At 42.6% G+C, this 16,388-nt stretch overlaps 2 protein-coding genes across 2 annotated transcripts; one reads left to right on the top strand and one right to left on the bottom strand.

Annotated features, from left to right (window-relative positions):
- Positions 1-2,258: 2,258 nt before the first annotated feature.
- gtpbp1 (GTP binding protein 1) lies at positions 2,259-8,978 on the bottom strand. The gene is made up of 13 exons (XM_079177233.1): positions 8,581-8,978; positions 6,855-6,966; positions 6,573-6,753; positions 6,205-6,388; positions 5,616-5,780; positions 5,255-5,378; positions 4,941-5,055; positions 4,696-4,840; positions 4,418-4,600; positions 4,049-4,184; positions 3,433-3,611; positions 2,887-3,048; positions 2,259-2,397 (listed from the first exon to the last, which is right to left on the bottom strand). The coding sequence occupies exons 1-13, from the start codon at positions 8,779-8,781 to the stop codon at positions 2,284-2,286; spliced, it is 2,001 nt and encodes a 666-aa protein (XP_079033359.1). The 5' UTR covers positions 8,782-8,978; the 3' UTR covers positions 2,259-2,283.
- A 3,002-nt stretch (positions 8,979-11,980) lies between these two features.
- On the top strand, positions 11,981-15,806 carry lgals2a (lectin, galactoside-binding, soluble, 2a). The gene is made up of 4 exons (XM_079177852.1): positions 11,981-12,096; positions 14,252-14,331; positions 14,726-14,897; positions 15,173-15,806. The coding sequence occupies exons 1-4, from the start codon at positions 12,088-12,090 to the stop codon at positions 15,317-15,319; spliced, it is 408 nt and encodes a 135-aa protein (XP_079033978.1). The 5' UTR covers positions 11,981-12,087; the 3' UTR covers positions 15,320-15,806.
- Positions 15,807-16,388: the final 582 nt, after the last annotated feature.

The following is a 16,388-nucleotide window of genomic DNA, read 5'->3' as shown; positions in this document are numbered from 1 at the left end:
TCCTGGTTTTTCACAGATTTGTCAATTCTAAATGGGACACCACTGTCTGCTACAGAGACTACTCTCAGACTCTGTCACGTCACCTTCCAGCATCGGACAAAGGCCGACCAGTTTATGTGCATTAAAATGCATTCTTTATTTTAATTCAGACCCAGTGTAGGAGGTTGCACTACATGGTGACAGCTGTATATACTAGTTAGTAGAACACTCCAGTACAGAATAGTCTGTACCCATAGGACTGCAGCACTCGGTGTGTCCTATCAGTAAGTATTTCTTCAGTACTCACTGCTGGAGCCGTTCAGCTAACCGGAGTGAGACGTTCAGTCCATTCTCTTCTGTGTGTCTGTAAAATCCAGCAGCAGCAGCTCCTCCACACGACAAACACACCGCCCTGTAAAGTCCCAGACAATAAGACCAAAACAGAACATTCCTAAACATGGAGCTGTAAAGTTACTAATTATTTTTTTGAGAGGAATGCTACTTAACTCCATAAATATATTTCATTAAATACTAATGTTGCACATGCCGAGTAAAGCCTTTTTGAATTGTAATAAAAGACTGTGTGTGTGCTACCTTTAATAGTCTGCACTTGTATGACATCATGTAAATGACGCAGATCAATACGTTCAGTGTTTCAATCTATAGTAAATAAATGTTGCATATAATTTGTAATGTTTTTGTATATAAAGTAAAACTGTTGCGTGTGACTAAATGTGCCCTGGCAGGTTAAAGCAACTTCATTTATAACTTTTATTGTTCTCACTGGAAACTGATCTCCAAACTGCCCTTCAGTTGTGACTTAAAGCTGCACATGCATCAGAAAACAGGAAGTGTCCGTTTTATTTCGTCAAACTGTTGACCATTCTTGAGAATGGTGGACTTGTGAAGGTTGATACGCAGATTCAAGTTGTGAAACAGGTCCTGTGCATCACAAAATATATATATATATATATATTTTCTAGTTTTTGGATACTTTGCTGATGGCAAAGATTCCTGCCAAGCTAATCGGATCTTACAGGTGTTGAACTATTCCTTTTATCTCATTTGAGAAACTCTTTGGACTTCATTGTTAACTGTAACTTCCCCATGTGCACAAAACGCAATCAACGTGGTTTTACATGATCGTAGCCTTTGTAAATCACATGATTATCAAAATACACAATATTCTAGCAAGAGACCATAGTTGCCACTTTCCATCTGTAACATATAGTGTGGAAATGTAGTTCCAGTATATTGGAGAAAAAGAGCACTGTAAACCTATCTTTGCTCCTGTTAAAATATTTGTTTTACTCTTAAATAAAATACACAGCATTAAGAGACAAATGCACATTAAAAAAAAAGGCATCACAGTTGAAAAGTTCAGTATAACCTGTTTATTAATGGTCAGTTTGTTTTAGTGGCAACGTGTTTAAAATGTCACAACATGTTAACAGCAACAGGCCATAACGCATGGGGTACTAGAGTTACAAGTAGCACTGTAAGTACTGCATGTCTTATAATCATGAAGTGCTGTATCTGTAATAACACTAACTGTATACGGTTTGTAACGTGGCTGACTGGCAGCGGAAGCATGATGGATACTGAATCTAAAGAGTGCGAGTGAGAGATCTGCATGTATGCCAAATAAATAACTGACGATTATAAAATGCAACCGCTTATATTTTCCATATATCTAGAATTCAAAATCACCGTGTGCCTTCTGCTACATTCATTTATTATTTGCATTACATTTTGTACAATGGAATCTGTCCAATCGGAGCACACCTAACATCTAATTTACATATGCAGTATAAATAGTACATTAATTGTTTTTTTCGCTGGGAATGCATGGGGGGGGGGGGGCCGGGGGTCACGTATAGCTGCTCGTATCGGGACTGGATCTTTGTTTCCGGGTTAGCCTCCCTCCCTTCCACTCACATTGAGTCGGAGGAATGAATTGTAGATTTCATAGACGCATCAAATATGCATCAAATTAAATAAGTCATCCTAAGTGAGGCTAACCTCAAACCACACTGCTTTCCATCACCCGAACCATTCAAAAGAGTAAAAGGCAGCTGACGTTAAAATGCATTAAAGGTGTTTTTTTTTGGTTTGGGACGTACACCTTTGTGTTCCCTTTTAAAAAATAAATAATGGAGGACCTGGTGTGAAAAGGCAAGGAGTGATAAGACTAAGGAGTGTCTTGCTCCAAACATGTCTGTCCTTCATGGTTTGTGGGATGAAGACACTTGTGGAGCGATGGCAGAGAGGATGGCAGAGAGGGAGCTTTTGCAGGAGGGCAGTTTAGGAACCTCCTGTTCCTGAGGAGGGAGCCGCCGTGGAGTTGGTGCTGCTGTTCTGGCCTTTCCCTTTGTGCCTCTGGCCGCCCCGTCTCCTGCCGCCTCCTCCAGTCTTTGGCTGCGAGGGAGAGATAACAAGAAACACTTGACGAGGCACCTCCAATATCAGAAAACTTGAATCACTCCAAAATTATCAAGCTATGAACTCGACTATCTTGCTTAGAAAAACACAATCTCCCCTTTTCGGGGTCCTCCGCTATTCTTGTTCCTTTGACTCGACTCATTTTACCTTGTTCTCTTTGTTGCCCTCTTTTATCTGAGGCTCTTCATCTCCCTCTCCCTTAGGAAGCCAGCCACGCAAGCAAAGGGGGGGGGGGGGGGGGAGAGAGAGTGTGAAGGAGTGACGTGGCGCGACAGTTACAGTTCAGGATGAAAGAAGATGAAATCAAAGTGTTGAGTGGTGGAAAAGATATTGCAAGACAAAAGGGAGGAGGACACAGAGCAGTTAGAGCAGCAACGTTAGGGAAAGTACACAGGAAATCCAAAGAAACACAAGAAAATACGACCGCACTTCATAAAATAACTATTTTGTTGACTTGTGTCTCACCGGTTGTGTTGCGTTTGGGCCTGCTGACTGTGCTATTGTTGCTGCCTCATCATCGGTTGCCGTGGTGCCGTCCTCTTTTCGCGGCGGTGCCTTCTTTGTGGACTGCATTTTGATTTGTGGAGGTTTGGAATTGGACGGTAAGTTATTGGTGGATTGCAACAGCTGAAAAGAATAAGAGTCAATATTTGAGTCTCAACGAGATAAAAAAAAAAGAAGGAGAATCAGCTACTCGGGATTTAAAAAATGCTTCTTCTGGTCTTTAACCGACTCTTAAATGCCGAGTGAAAATATCTTGGGTATATAAGATGGTTATAGTCTTCTTTCTAAGTTAAATGTAATGAAAGATCTTTGTAAATGGAGCCTTTCTGTGGAAATTGGCCATCAGCATTTCAGATAATGTCCTGAAAATGATTCTGTTTAATAATTAGGGCTTTAGGCACTGGCAGATCATTGTAATGGGGGAAATACATATCTCTGAACTACTACAGTGTCCCCATCCTCGTGTTCAGTCATATCGCAGTGTCAGCATAAGTCCTTGTGCGTTACCTTGGTGATGGTACCCACAGCCTTGGTGCGTCCCTCCCTGAACACCAGCCTCTGGTCGCAGTGCAGGTACTCGGGGGTTTTGATGAAGCGGAAGTGGACTGAAGCCTTGTCGCCTGTCCGTAAGCAGTCTCTGTTCATGGACAAGATGGTGGCTGTCTGCCTAATGCTGCCACAGTGGACTGAGTGGTGGGGGAGGAAAAAAAGAAACAGGGAATAATGACTCTATGCATACTGCAAGGGGAACAATGAATCACCAAATTAACCACATACACTTATTGCTAAAAGAAAAAAATCTTTCTGAGTCGGGTGTATAGTGTGAAAAACGCCTGCAGTTGTTACTGATGTCCTCGGTGTTGCTGGAGCTCTGTTGCTAAACAGTTGTTCTTCCGCTTCCCAGTGACTAATTGGTATGAGGAAGAACTACACAGCACTACTCTCAGCTGTGGAGCGCGATGTCGCTCTAACACTTCCTCGTTCCCTTCGCTTCTGTTACTTTCCAACCGTGAACATGGCCGCCCAAAATATGAGTGCAGAGCTGTTAGATAGATGTCTCTATATTTTACAGCTGACTCAGATATTGAGCCAGAGGGAGGCTGCAGATTGCATTGCAACCCACCCATGGCCTGGTATCTGGGGGATATCGTAGTTGGGTGATGCAGCACCAGGATCTCAGCCTCAAACTCCCAGGTAGCCTGCGGGCACAACTTTGGGGAAACCATCACCATGCCTTTTCTTATGGACGAGCGCTTGATCTACTCAAAGAGTTGTGCAACAGGAGGGGTGAAGATGACAGAAGACACAGACAGGGGAACAAAGAAAACGTTTTAACACTGTTGTACCATCATTTCTCAAGATTCACAACCAAAAACATTAATACTGTACATGGTTTGAGCAGTTAATTAATTCATTATAACAAAACAAAACAAACAAAGCAGTCCCAAATTCCCCCCCTAGATGCTGCTGAGGGAGATTTTTCCCTTCCTACCTTTTTGAGGGCAAATGAGGCTGTCTGGCCCCCTCTGACCTCCTTCACGGGCATTCTCTTGCGGTGGATTGATTTCACAGCAATGGGGATGAAGCTGCCCAGGGGGTCTGGCCCTAGTAGCATTGTATCATTCAGACGTATGAGTCCGCGTAAAGTTGTTCCTGATACTACTGTTCCCACTCCCTGAGACGTAAACAGAACACAGCCGGCTGTTTAGACAGCATGGTGCGGGTCATATAAAATGCATTGAGTGATAAGCGCTATTTAATGGACAGTACCGGTACAGAGTAGGTGTCGTCTATCTGAAACTCAGCGGGCTGGTCGTCACGGTAGGACGTCCTGGAGGAGAGCAGGTTGAGAAACATCTTGAGCATGTCCATGTTCTCTCCAGACACATTGGAGATCTGGAAGATGGGACACATCCTGGGGTGGGGTGGGGGGGGGTGGCACAACACACACACACACAGGTTATAAAGGAGCGTTGTACAGCGTACTCTGAATCCGGCTAGGACAGACTCGGTACCTCTCCGAACTGAAGTTTGAAGCCGTGACTATGACGTCGTCCTTGTTCTGTACCAGGACGGGGATCTTCCTGCAGCCGGGGGACTTCAGCAACCTCTGGAGCAGCTTCAATGTCTCTGTTACGAGCAAAGCAAGGCCGCAACAATTATCGAAAACGTATAAAAATGACAAATTACAATACGACGCGTGGCGCAACTTTGAGACATGACAGTAAAAAGATAACCGCATATTGAGGCATACCTCCTCGGCTGCTCCTATTGTTGCGACGTAAAAGTGAAACATATTCATACAGAGTTATAGCTCCACAGGACTGACCTTGCAGGATGTTGGCTGGACACATGTCTATCTTGGTCACCACCACAAACACAGGCACGTTGAGGGCTAAGGCCAGGCCCAGGTGCTCTTTGGTCATCCCCACGATGCCTGCATTGCTGCCCACCTGGTGAAGAAACAGCTTTTGTTTATATCTTATTAAAAGAAACATTTGTTGCACATTGTGGACACGGTAGACAAAACACGGTTGAATTCAAAGTAGAAATGTTTCATGCGTGTGTATATATTTACATAGCAATAGGTTTTTAAATATATGGCACCCATTCGTGATAGTTATTAGCATGATGCTAATTTCCTACTGCTCTCATTCACACACACACACACACAGACGAAACCTTCTCACCATGAGCATGCAGAAGTCAGGCAGGTGTCCGGTCATCCCAAACACCGTGGTCTTGAGGTATTTCTCATGGCCAGCCAGGTCTATGAAGGTGATAACCTTGGAGGACTTCTCACAGATCTTGGTCCAGTCCAGGCTTCCTCCATGACTATCTGGTTTGTTTACCACCTAGGGCCAGACAGACGGAGTTGTATCCACATCATTCCTACTGTCTCATGTGCTCATACAATAAGCATGATTTTTTTTGTTTCCCATCTCTCTCCTGGTTGTATTAAGTACTATAACGGCTAAATAACCAGTACCCAGTGCTGTCAGAAAAACTCCCGAGCCAGAGTACCGTAACTCTAACTTATGATGCATTAATGGTGGTTATGTGATATATTAGCTGGTGCCACCTTACAGTCACTTCTCTCTTCCCTGGATGCCATCCTCTACATTCCTGTTACCTTTGCTCCTTCTTCTAAAGATAAGCCTGCTTCTCCTACTCGTATACGGTTAATATGTTATTCAGAATGAAAGCCTCGCTGTGTGGCACTAAGCTCAGTCATATCGATAACTTGCTTCTCTGCTCTGTCACCTCTCTAGCCCTCACCTGTCCCTCCTGGTCAAACCCCAGGATATCGTTGCCCACACTGCTGGTCCTGCCACTCTCCATCTCGTGTTTGTGTCTGAAGAGCTTTTGGCGGGCAAAGCCCCTGCCATTGTCCAGCTCCCCGTGCGTTAACACTCCCAGCAGAGTACTCTTACCGGCATCCACGTTACCCACGACTGCAACCCTAAGGGGTAGAGGAGTATTCAAATATCACCAAAAAACTGTAGCAGGAAGGCATTACTTTCTGACTTCCTGGTAGCCAATGGAGTGAAAAAAGAGAGGAACTATCATCATAGCAATAGGGGCTGTGAGTGCTACTTGATTATAACGATAATAAACCTTTTCTATTCTAATCTCTGACCACCCACCTGACCTCCAGGAAGTCCAGCTCACCCACACGCCGGCGGATCAGGTAGTCGCACACCAAACCGGCAGCCTCATTACGCTCTCGGAGAGTAATGAGGTCAGCATCCACTTGCTCACACATAGAGCGCACCGTGGCCGCTGAAGCCTCCATGTCCTTCTCATCCAGACCCCAGTCACTACCGTCTACCACGAGGGGGAACAAGAGGGAAGTAAACAAGTTTAGTAAAGTGCTTTGGCACAGATTGACTGGAAGAATAGGGAGAAAGGTGTCTGTGTTTTCTCACCTGAGCCCATTCCAACCACGTAGATGGTCTCTCCACATCCCTCCTCCATTCTGTCCCGTAGCTGGCGGAGTAACGAGTCATACTGCTCTCCATTTGGGCTAACAAGTGCCAGCTATTGGGTTTGTGCATGTGGGAAGGAAACAGAGTTGTTGGAGTTATGAGTTATGGATGGTTGTTCTACGATAAATGTTTGATCAAAGCAAATCCTTTATGCAATGAGTTACAATCAGTGACAGTCGCGAACTGTTAGGACGTTTTTGGAGATAGCACCAGATGTGGTTGCTTTTCATGAGAGACAGTGACCGGACTTCAAAAGGAAGCAACACTCGGGGGCAATTTGCCCAACTCTTCAGAATGTCAGCCACAGTAGAAAGTAGGCTAAAGCTAGAGGGAATGGTAAGTTCAAAAGCTGCTCTCCACACACAAACACAGCTGCCTCTCTTCCCATGAAACACCTCAAGGTTACATGTGAACCCAGTGCTATGGACTTAATAAGGTTGGCTGTAGTGTACAGTGAGTTTCATGTTTCATACACACACACAAATTACAGGATGGAGTTCTTCATGAATGAAATAACTTGTGTCCAGGGGTCCGGTATCACTTAGTTATTGACATCATATTATTGCTACAATTAAGACAACTTCCCATGCGAATGATGCATGCTGTCACTTTTTTATTTCACTATTAAGAAAAGTGGTACAGAGAGATGTCCCTGAAAAATCCCTAGTTATGACTGTGTTATTAATAGCACAGAATATGCTAAAACATGTTAAAGTAAATTGACGGTGTTACTGAAGAATATCACGGTTCAGTATGATTGTGCCAGAAGAAAATCAAAGTAAACAACACAGCTCATGAGAGGCAGACACAAACCGACAGCATTGACAGGAGTCAAAGGTGGACAAGAGGCTCCCTCCCTGATGCAACCCTGTGTAATCTGCTTATGGGTAATGTAACACCATTGTAATGTGTAATGTGACCCTTCGACACACGCCTGATTGTCATTACTGTCATACAGGTTTAACAGGTCTTATATGTACTTTAAGTAACTTAAAATAGGTATGTGGCCTGATGCTGTTTTCTTTATTATTGCTAATAGGCTTTTTTTTGGTAGTGCGAGGTTATTATGTAATTGTCACTGATTTATAGCTACTTTTAATAGTTCAAAATATAATACTTGTTTTAATGTATTGATCATATAGGCATTATTGCTGCTCGTGGTCCAGCAGGCTAGCCTGACCACTATCTCGTTGCCTTGTGTTACATCAGCCTGTGTTGTGTTGCACCATGTCAAGATGACAATATTATGGTTTGTTTGACAACAAAGTCTGGCACGTTTTCTTTTCTTTCTTTGCCCTTCTTTAGACAGTTGCACCATCCCCAGATACGGTCAGCCAGAGACATGTTGCGGTAGCATATGGTACAGTGTGTTTCGACTGATAAGCAGCGATAACGTGCGCGTTCAAGCATCAGCTGGGGCTAGCGTTAGCCACAGCTAGCCACTTCAACGTCAGCAAAAGCGATACCCCGAGCAGCGATAGTCAGACGTGTGCAATTACTAAGTAATCAGTGGTTACATTTTGGTGCAACTTATGTTTGTTAACTATAAAGCTCTATTACATGCAAGAAACGCGTATCTTTTGTTTTTCATTCATTCATTCAGCTAACTGACGTTTACTAACGTTCGCTTGGCCATGTAGTTAGCACTGCGGGGCCTCGCTCTTACCTTGTTGGTGAAGTCAACCCCGCGGTCCTCGAGCTCGCCGTTCATCATGTCCCCGTCGTCGAAGCACTCGTCCCCGGCGTCGTCCCCACATCCTCCCCGGTCAGGAGCGAATATACTCGCGGGGACTAAAGCATCAGCCAGCAGCGGTATGGAGCCTGGGCTTAGTATACCTGGCTCGTGCGCCGCTGCCATTGATGCCATCTTCTACGCCAGCCTTGCAGAGTGATAAATGTCAAGCTGTTGTGATGACGGCCGGCACAAAAAACAAAACACGCGTACACGCTGGAGAGTCCACCGCAAAGCTCGAACGTCAAACACAAGGTCTGTTAGCTACGCCACAGACAGGTACGGTAGATAGCGTGACGTCAAACTGTTACACCTCACTTATGCTCACATTACAACGACGTGCCGCCTATTTATATGCCGTCAGTGTACATTCAAGCCAGCTGAAAGTAAATTGCCCCCACCTTATCAATATTAATACGGTAGGAATGGGTTAGCCTGTGTACATGCCTTCTTTACTTCCTGTTCACCAATAGTATTAAAGTGAATGTGAATATATTAGCAGTGGACCAATACCAGTGAGGGGGTCGTTCATATAATTACATGGTGGACCGGGCCCTCATTGAGCAGTTTGTGCAATGCTGCAATCACAGTGTAATACTCTTGTACTAGAGTTATGTAATGATTACAAATACAACATAAATAGATGCTGTAGTTCAGTATTGGGGTAAATAATGATCAGGGCATGAAAAATTTGCATTCATTTAAATATATATTTCCCTGTTCTGGAAATGTGAGATAAGGCTTCAATAAGGCTAAGCTTAGCCTTATTGAAGTTTTGTGACAGTTTCATAGGACATACAAGTTTAAAATAGTTTGACATAAGTTGACAACTAAAACAATTAATGTTTTTTATCCAAATCAGTGAAATGAAATAATGAAATAATATAATGAAATAATAGGTAATCACCTCGCACTACCAAAAAAACAATGCCTATTAGCAATAATAAAGTAAACAGCATCAGGCCACAGACCTATTTTAAGGTACTTAAAGTAACTTTTAAGACCTGTATGACAGAAACGGCCATCAGGCTTGTTTTGAGGGGTCACATTACACATTACACTGGTGTTACATTATGCCCATAAGAAGATTACACAGGGTTGCATCAGGGAGGCAGTCTCTTATTCACCTTTGCCTCTGACTAGCTGTGTTGTAAAATGTAGTTACTTCTGTGGACATAATTCATATAACATGACACTGCCCCAGGGACACCACTGTACTGTTTATCTTAATAGTGAAATAAATAAGTCACAGCATGCACCATTGTCATATAAAGTAAATTGTATTCTTAATTCTAGCCAAAATCTCATGACATGAATGGTTAACCAAAGTTGAAACACTTTCCACAGTAGTAAGGTACATTTCATCCATTTAAATGTCATACTGGGGAATACTTATGACTTAATTATTATAAAAAAATGTGTTTTTTATCAAAAATTTATTTTTCGATAAAATTGAATTTATTGAATTCGAATTCCCCAATAAGTTACTTCTCAGTCAATGTAATTTCATCATCCTGCTAATGCTCAGTAAAGAGGGAGGGATGTCTGTAAACAGCTCTCACACTTAAAGCTCGTCTCTATTCTAAACGTCTTTATCAGAGTATCTAGACACAGGAACAGATCTCTCTGTGACATTGTTCCCTACAGTAATGAGGTTCAATCATTGTTTAGGTCTAAAATGTGTGATCTTTATTTTTCAAGCACGTTGGAAGGTTAACAACAAAGTTTGCTGACGCCTTCCTCTTAGTAAAGTGTGAGAGCTGGATAAGCATGACTGAAAACCCTGTTAACAGAGATGGTAACATTGCACCATGTTTCAGCCATCAAATTCATGCAGAGTTGCAGTCCCTCACTGTGGCCACTGGAGGGCAGGGAACACTCGTGTTTTTAAATACACTCAGGTCAACTGTCCACTTCACCTCAGGTCAACTTCAGACACCATACCGATCATATAACTCTCAAAGTATAACAACTAATAGAGAGAGCTGCTACGCAAAGGAACTTTCACTGAGGTAGTATTACTTGCAGGGCATACATTAGGTACATATTGTTTAATAGCAAAGGGTATTAATGCAGATTCACTTTAGTACAGTGTGATAATCAATACTTTTATTGCCATATACAGCAATACAAACAATGATTGTATTGTGCGTGTGTGTGTGTGTGTGTGTGTGTGTGTGTGTGTGTGTGTGTGTGTGTGTGTGTGTGTTCATCCTCTGTTTATGTGAAAGGTCTCTGTGTGAATAGATCTGCTGACTGTCTTAAGACTGGGTCTTGGGGCAAGACAAAAAATAACATGTTTGTGCCACAGTGAACTTCTGATGCACCCAAGTCTCCTTGATGTAGCTTCCCAGATACACCGTGTACCTAAAGAGAGCAACCATTACATTAAGCTCTACTATCTGGTGGATGTTTGCTGAGTGACTGTGAGAGAGTGAGCTTGTTTGTCATGTGAGCAGAATGTAAAAGCAGATGTGTTGTTAGTAATCAGCAGGTCGTCAGTGTGTTAACAAGCAGACATGATTGTACAGACTTCGTTCCCTCAGATTCCTCTCACAGATGTGTTTACAGTGAAAACTGCAACCACATACATAATATAATCTGTGTGCGTGTGTGTGTGTGTGTGTGTGTGTGTGTGTGTGTGTGTGTGAAAGAGAGAGATACTTTTATTTAACCCTTGAGGTGACCAAACCCTCCTACATTCATAAAACTGAAAGATCTCCCCCTAAGTCCACTGTGACAGTTGCTCCTGGTGGTTTTAATCTAAACGACATTATGTTGTATCACACTGCAGTGTCAGTGTGTGTGCCCCATTCTCTCATTGAGTCACAGCAGCTGTGTCACTTGTGTGTCAGCTGGTGAGACTATTGCCTGTTGCTGGCTGTGAGTCAGAGATTCAGATCATTGTGAGGATTTTGACTCGGTTTCAACATTTCCCTTTGGCCTCTTTCCCTCGAAACTGAGGTTGATTTATGCAGCAGGCCCGACTGGTCTCAAATGCGGCCATTTGATCCCACCGTAAGCTATATACAGTAAGTGCGCATTAAAGCTATTAGCTGTGCCAAATATTTAGTTGTCTCCCCAGCAACCAATGCATTTCTATTTTTGTCTGTCACTCTAGTTTACCCTCTCACAGTCAGACTCCAGACCACCAGTTTACAATATAACAGTCTGATGTCAACAAATCACTAATTATCCTCACGTCACTAAGGTCTGCAATCATTTGTTAAGCACTAAAATAGTTATTTACAGACTATAACAACACTTTGAAGTCATTGGTCGATGGTCTCCGGTGGCCTGCTTGTATTCGCTGCTTGAAAGTGTCACTCAGGTTGAAGGAACCTCCCACTCTGTATATAGCCTGCTGAGGGTGCAGTGAGTCAAGGCCCTGCACCACTCTCACTTCTTCTCAACCCGACTTGAGTGACTACATCTGCAAAGATGAATAAAGTAAGTAACACTTTGACACCGCTTATTGTGCGCCTGCACTGCTTCTACTCTGTTCTGATAATCTTGTGAGTCAGATAGACGAGCACTGTCGGCTCCTGCTTTATAAGTGGCACTGACAGCTGGTTCACACACAGTCACTGAACCAGCTGAACTATTATGCTTTAACTAAACCAGCTCATTGCACATCATTTTAGCTGCTTTCTTTTTCCTTTTGAGAGGTCTGGGCTTCTTAGATTGCCTTTTATGGTCAAAGTATTCTCGACAGAGCACACATTAGTCGACTAACACAAGCAGCGAATGCATTGGAAATAAGTCAGCTGTTTAAGTTGGCACAATCTTCCTGCAGTAAGTGTATTACACTGGAACTGAAACGCTTTCTAACATTTTGTCCATTTCATTCCAATTTTCTCCGTCTCAGCTGAACACATCCAGCAATGCATTCTGGTCTCTTGGTAGTCATAAACTCAGCAGAATACAATAAGGCCCTGTATCATTCTGGCTTTTTGCTGGATACAGGGGTAAACATGTGATTGGAAAGGGCACAGCGAGGTGGGGTCAGTGGGTTTAAATCACATTAAAGGATATAATGAAATGAAGTCATCATGTAGAGTCAAGAATTGATGCGGCCACGCTGTAGTTCTCAAGTTTACCTCTTAAAGTGAAAAAGGCAGAAGTGGTCATGAGGAGGGTTTTTTTCATCTGATTCTATCAGGGAGTGTCTCATTTTGTATTTGTATTATAGAAATTCCAGCAGAATAACTATAACTGATTATATTAGAGTTAAATCATTCATAATGTCTTTATTTCTGGATGTGTTTTGTGTACATACTTAGTTGTGTTTCGAGTCAGTTGGTAGTTAGATTCGGTCACTCAGAAGTGTAATGAATTGGCATGTCTTATACAATGCAACATTCAGATTCCTTTAGACAGCGGTGTATATGGAGAAATGCAGGGAGACTGCCAGCTTTGACCTCAGCCCATCCCCACACAGCTCAAGCCCCAGTGCCATGTGTTATAAACACACACACTTAACAGTTGGACTCTAACATGGAAAGAATGTCGTATGTCATTCTATCCCTTCAGCTTCCCTTTCATTTCATGGTTTGGTTGATCATTCAAATACAGTTTTTGGTTTTATTCCAGATATATTCTCTCAAGTTCCGCCAGAATCAACAAACCGGCAGCAACATGGCACAATATCCACCTATAGAGGGATTATTTAAAGTGGTGTTCGGGTGAACAATATCACTTCATCATTCTGAACCTGAACTTTATCTACTAAATAAACTGTGGTTTCTTTTTCCAACAGCTGCAGTGCATAAAACTCACACAAGTTGTTACAATTCTTGCTACTATTCCCTGGAAATTTGGCTTAGATCAACCTCTGAAAGGCCGTGGTGAATCGCAATTCTCTATCTAGTAAAAATCACAATTAAAAAAACTCTATATTTGTGTTTAATCATTTTCTGTTACCAGAAGATACATGATTGCGAAATGTTAAGATCTTCAGGCCGTCTCACTGCTCAGATTTCATCCATTATCTCATAAACTTCTACTTTAACTATATTGGGAAGAATTATAAACCCACATAGGGCTGCTATATTTGTACCTGTTTCCCTGGTGACAGTTAACAGTTCCCCAGATACATTGTTTGACAAAGTGACAGAATGTTAAACATTGGCGTTCTGTGTTTCATAACCAGATAATAGATTGCTCAAGTGTAATTTCCTAATCGTGGCTCAACACAGTATTCCCCTGCCACATGTACAGCAGCAACCGAGCTGAGGTTTTCTGCTGTGCTCGGCCTTTTTTTCCACCGTATATACAGGAAAATATTACTCAGTTTAACGGCCGTCCCCTATCATTTCTCAACATTTTTAGCCTCTGCCAAATTCTGTGTAGAGGAAAAGGGCCTTGGCAACGGTAGGACAGGAAAGAGCTGGAATCTTTGACCAGTTGGCTGATGGGAGTATAATTGAAAACACATGTTGTGTTATTTCTAAGGATGAAGTGAGGATTGGAGAGTTGGCTGAAGCTACTGCTGGTGCTGTTCATTGCCTGAAGCTGCAATAATGATTGGATGTAGTAAAAATCCAGTAGTGTTTCCACACAATAACGTACTGTGTGACTATCCTCCCCCTGTTTTTTTCCACAGGGTATGATCATAAAGAGCATGTCCTTCAAGGTCGGGCAGACCCTGACAGTTGTTGGAGTCCCCAAGCCTGATGCTACAAAGTAAGTACTAATGATAAAAGCGGCTGAGGCCAATGAGACGTCTTCTTCTGTGTTTCGTTCCTGTTCTTCTTCTTCTTCTACTTTCTTGTTCAACTTGTTCAATTTTCTTGTTCAATTTTCCCTGTGAAATGAACTCAACACGAGGGCCAGTCTTTACTGTATGTACTCTCAAACAGAGCTGGAGGTGGAAACTGTAATCAGTTATAATCAGTGACTACCTCTAAACTTCCATTCAGTAATGTCGGGTTGATGAAGATAATGGTTAGCAGATGAGAAGAGCACCCACGCAACTGCTGAGTTTGCCCCAATAGTTTGTGTCTTCTTACACATTTTAAAATAGAAGCAGCCATTTTGATTGAAAGTAATGCATCTTTTTGTTTCTTTTCTGCCGTAGTTTTGCATTAAATATTGGCCCTAATGAGCAGGAGATCACGATGCATATCAACCCTCGTTTCAACGCCCACGGAGACGAGAATGCTGTGGTCTGCAACTCTTACCAGAACGGCAGCTGGTGCGAGGAGTACCGTGAGGGAGGCTTTCCTTTCAACCAGGGAGAGGAGTTCAAGGTGGGAGCTCATCTGTGTGTGTGTGTGTGTGTGTGTGTGTGTGTGTGTGTGTCTGGAGGTACGTGCTATGCCTCTCTCTGTCTGTTAGTGACCTCTGTTGGAAAATGTGTCACTGTACCTCTGATAACTTTAGTTATTTGAGCGCCAATTTATGGACTTACAGAGTTCTGTGAGAGCTTTATCTTTATTTTTCCATCAGATCAGGTATTTACTTTGATATGGTAGAGCATGCAGCTCACTCTCTCTCTCTCTCTTGCTCACATCCCACCATCTAGATCGTCATTGAATTCACCCCGACAGAGTTCCAGGTGACTTTATCAGATGGCTCCAAGATCCACTTCCCCAACCGCATGGGTGCAGAGAAGTACTCGTACATCAGCTTCGATGGAGAGGTTCGCATCACGAGCTTCGAGATCAAGTAAACCTCCACCCTCCCCGGAATTTTGGATTGAAATTCACTTTTTCAATTAGTGTAGTATCAGGTCGCATATATAGCCCCAGCTTTTAAGATCTCAAATGTCATGTGGTATCAGTAGTGCCTTACGTGTTTATCATACAATGTACTACGCAAGAATTGAGCTTGTTGACATGTGTCGGCTAGATAAGTCAGACATGTACAGGGGTCATAATACTCACATGTACCCAAAGAAACGCATACAGTAAACAGAGCTACCGACTGAAAAGCAAAGCGAAACACGAGTAGTCCCAAGCCAATGTCATCTGACTGTTATTTGCTTTGCAGTTTGCAGTTCGTTTAGTCGAGAAGTTCTACTTAAGATGTGATCCACTGTTCTTCAAGGTGCTTTGAAATTCGGCATGCTTTCTTGTTTTCCCTCCCACACATTCCAGATTTATAACTGAGTGTAACGCTTGCCTTTACAACATGTATTAAAGCACGGACTTGATAAACATGGACTTTTGTGACTCCTTCAACAAGCACAGTATCTATCAACAAGCCCCGTCATTGGCCGGCAAAAATACTATTATAATATTTGTGAAACACAGTTATTGCTGCACTCTGTCATTTAAGATCATTGTATTTGAAACCTTCACACCAACTGGCTATGAACTGATGCACAACGATTACTCGTCGCCCATAAGAAGACTATCATGTTTTAGATTCATAATTAGTATCAACATTGACTGAGACTACATCCCACCTCCTATCAAAGAGCAGTCTTCATCAGTATAGAGGAGCTTATGAAGGCATGAGGGATGAGTTCACGGTTTCCCTGCTATGAATTCTTTTCACCAGCAGATGTTCACAGTGAACGAGACACGAATCCTCAAGCTATAAAGCCAATTTTATCACAGTTTGGATGGAAATCTTCAATGATTCAGCAAGGCCTAATCTTGGTTCCCTTTCTTATTCCGTAAATAGATTCTGTTTCTGTACCTCACCAAAGTCAAATGAATGAAATATATAAAAGAAACGTAGCCATGTTAGCCAGAAGATGGCGCCGTTGCTATATTAATGCAATTTACTTTAAA

Source organism: Pholis gunnellus, assembly GCF_910591455.1.
Source record: "Pholis gunnellus genome assembly, chromosome: 17".
NCBI classification, from domain to species: Eukaryota; Metazoa; Chordata; class Actinopteri; order Perciformes; family Pholidae; genus Pholis; species Pholis gunnellus.
The sequence above is the reverse complement of the archived record's forward strand: the minus strand, read 5'-3'. Positions and strand labels throughout refer to the sequence as shown.

Coding starts and splice junctions, on each gene's coding strand:
- gtpbp1 (XM_079177233.1), bottom strand. CDS start 8,781: ATGGCATCAATGGCAGCGGCGCACGAGCCAGGTATACTAAGCCCAGGC. Junction 4,185..4,417: donor CCTCATTTGCCCTCAAAAAG/GTAGGAAGGGAA, acceptor CTCTTTGAGTAG/ATCAAGCGCTCGTCCATAAG. Junction 3,612..4,048: donor CCCCAGATACCAGGCCATGG/GTGGGTTGCAAT, acceptor CCCACCACTCAG/TCCACTGTGGCAGCATTAGG.
- lgals2a (XM_079177852.1), top strand. Junction 14,332..14,725: donor CCCAAGCCTGATGCTACAAA/GTAAGTACTAAT, acceptor TTTCTGCCGTAG/TTTTGCATTAAATATTGGCC. Junction 14,898..15,172: donor ACCAGGGAGAGGAGTTCAAG/GTGGGAGCTCAT, acceptor CCCACCATCTAG/ATCGTCATTGAATTCACCCC.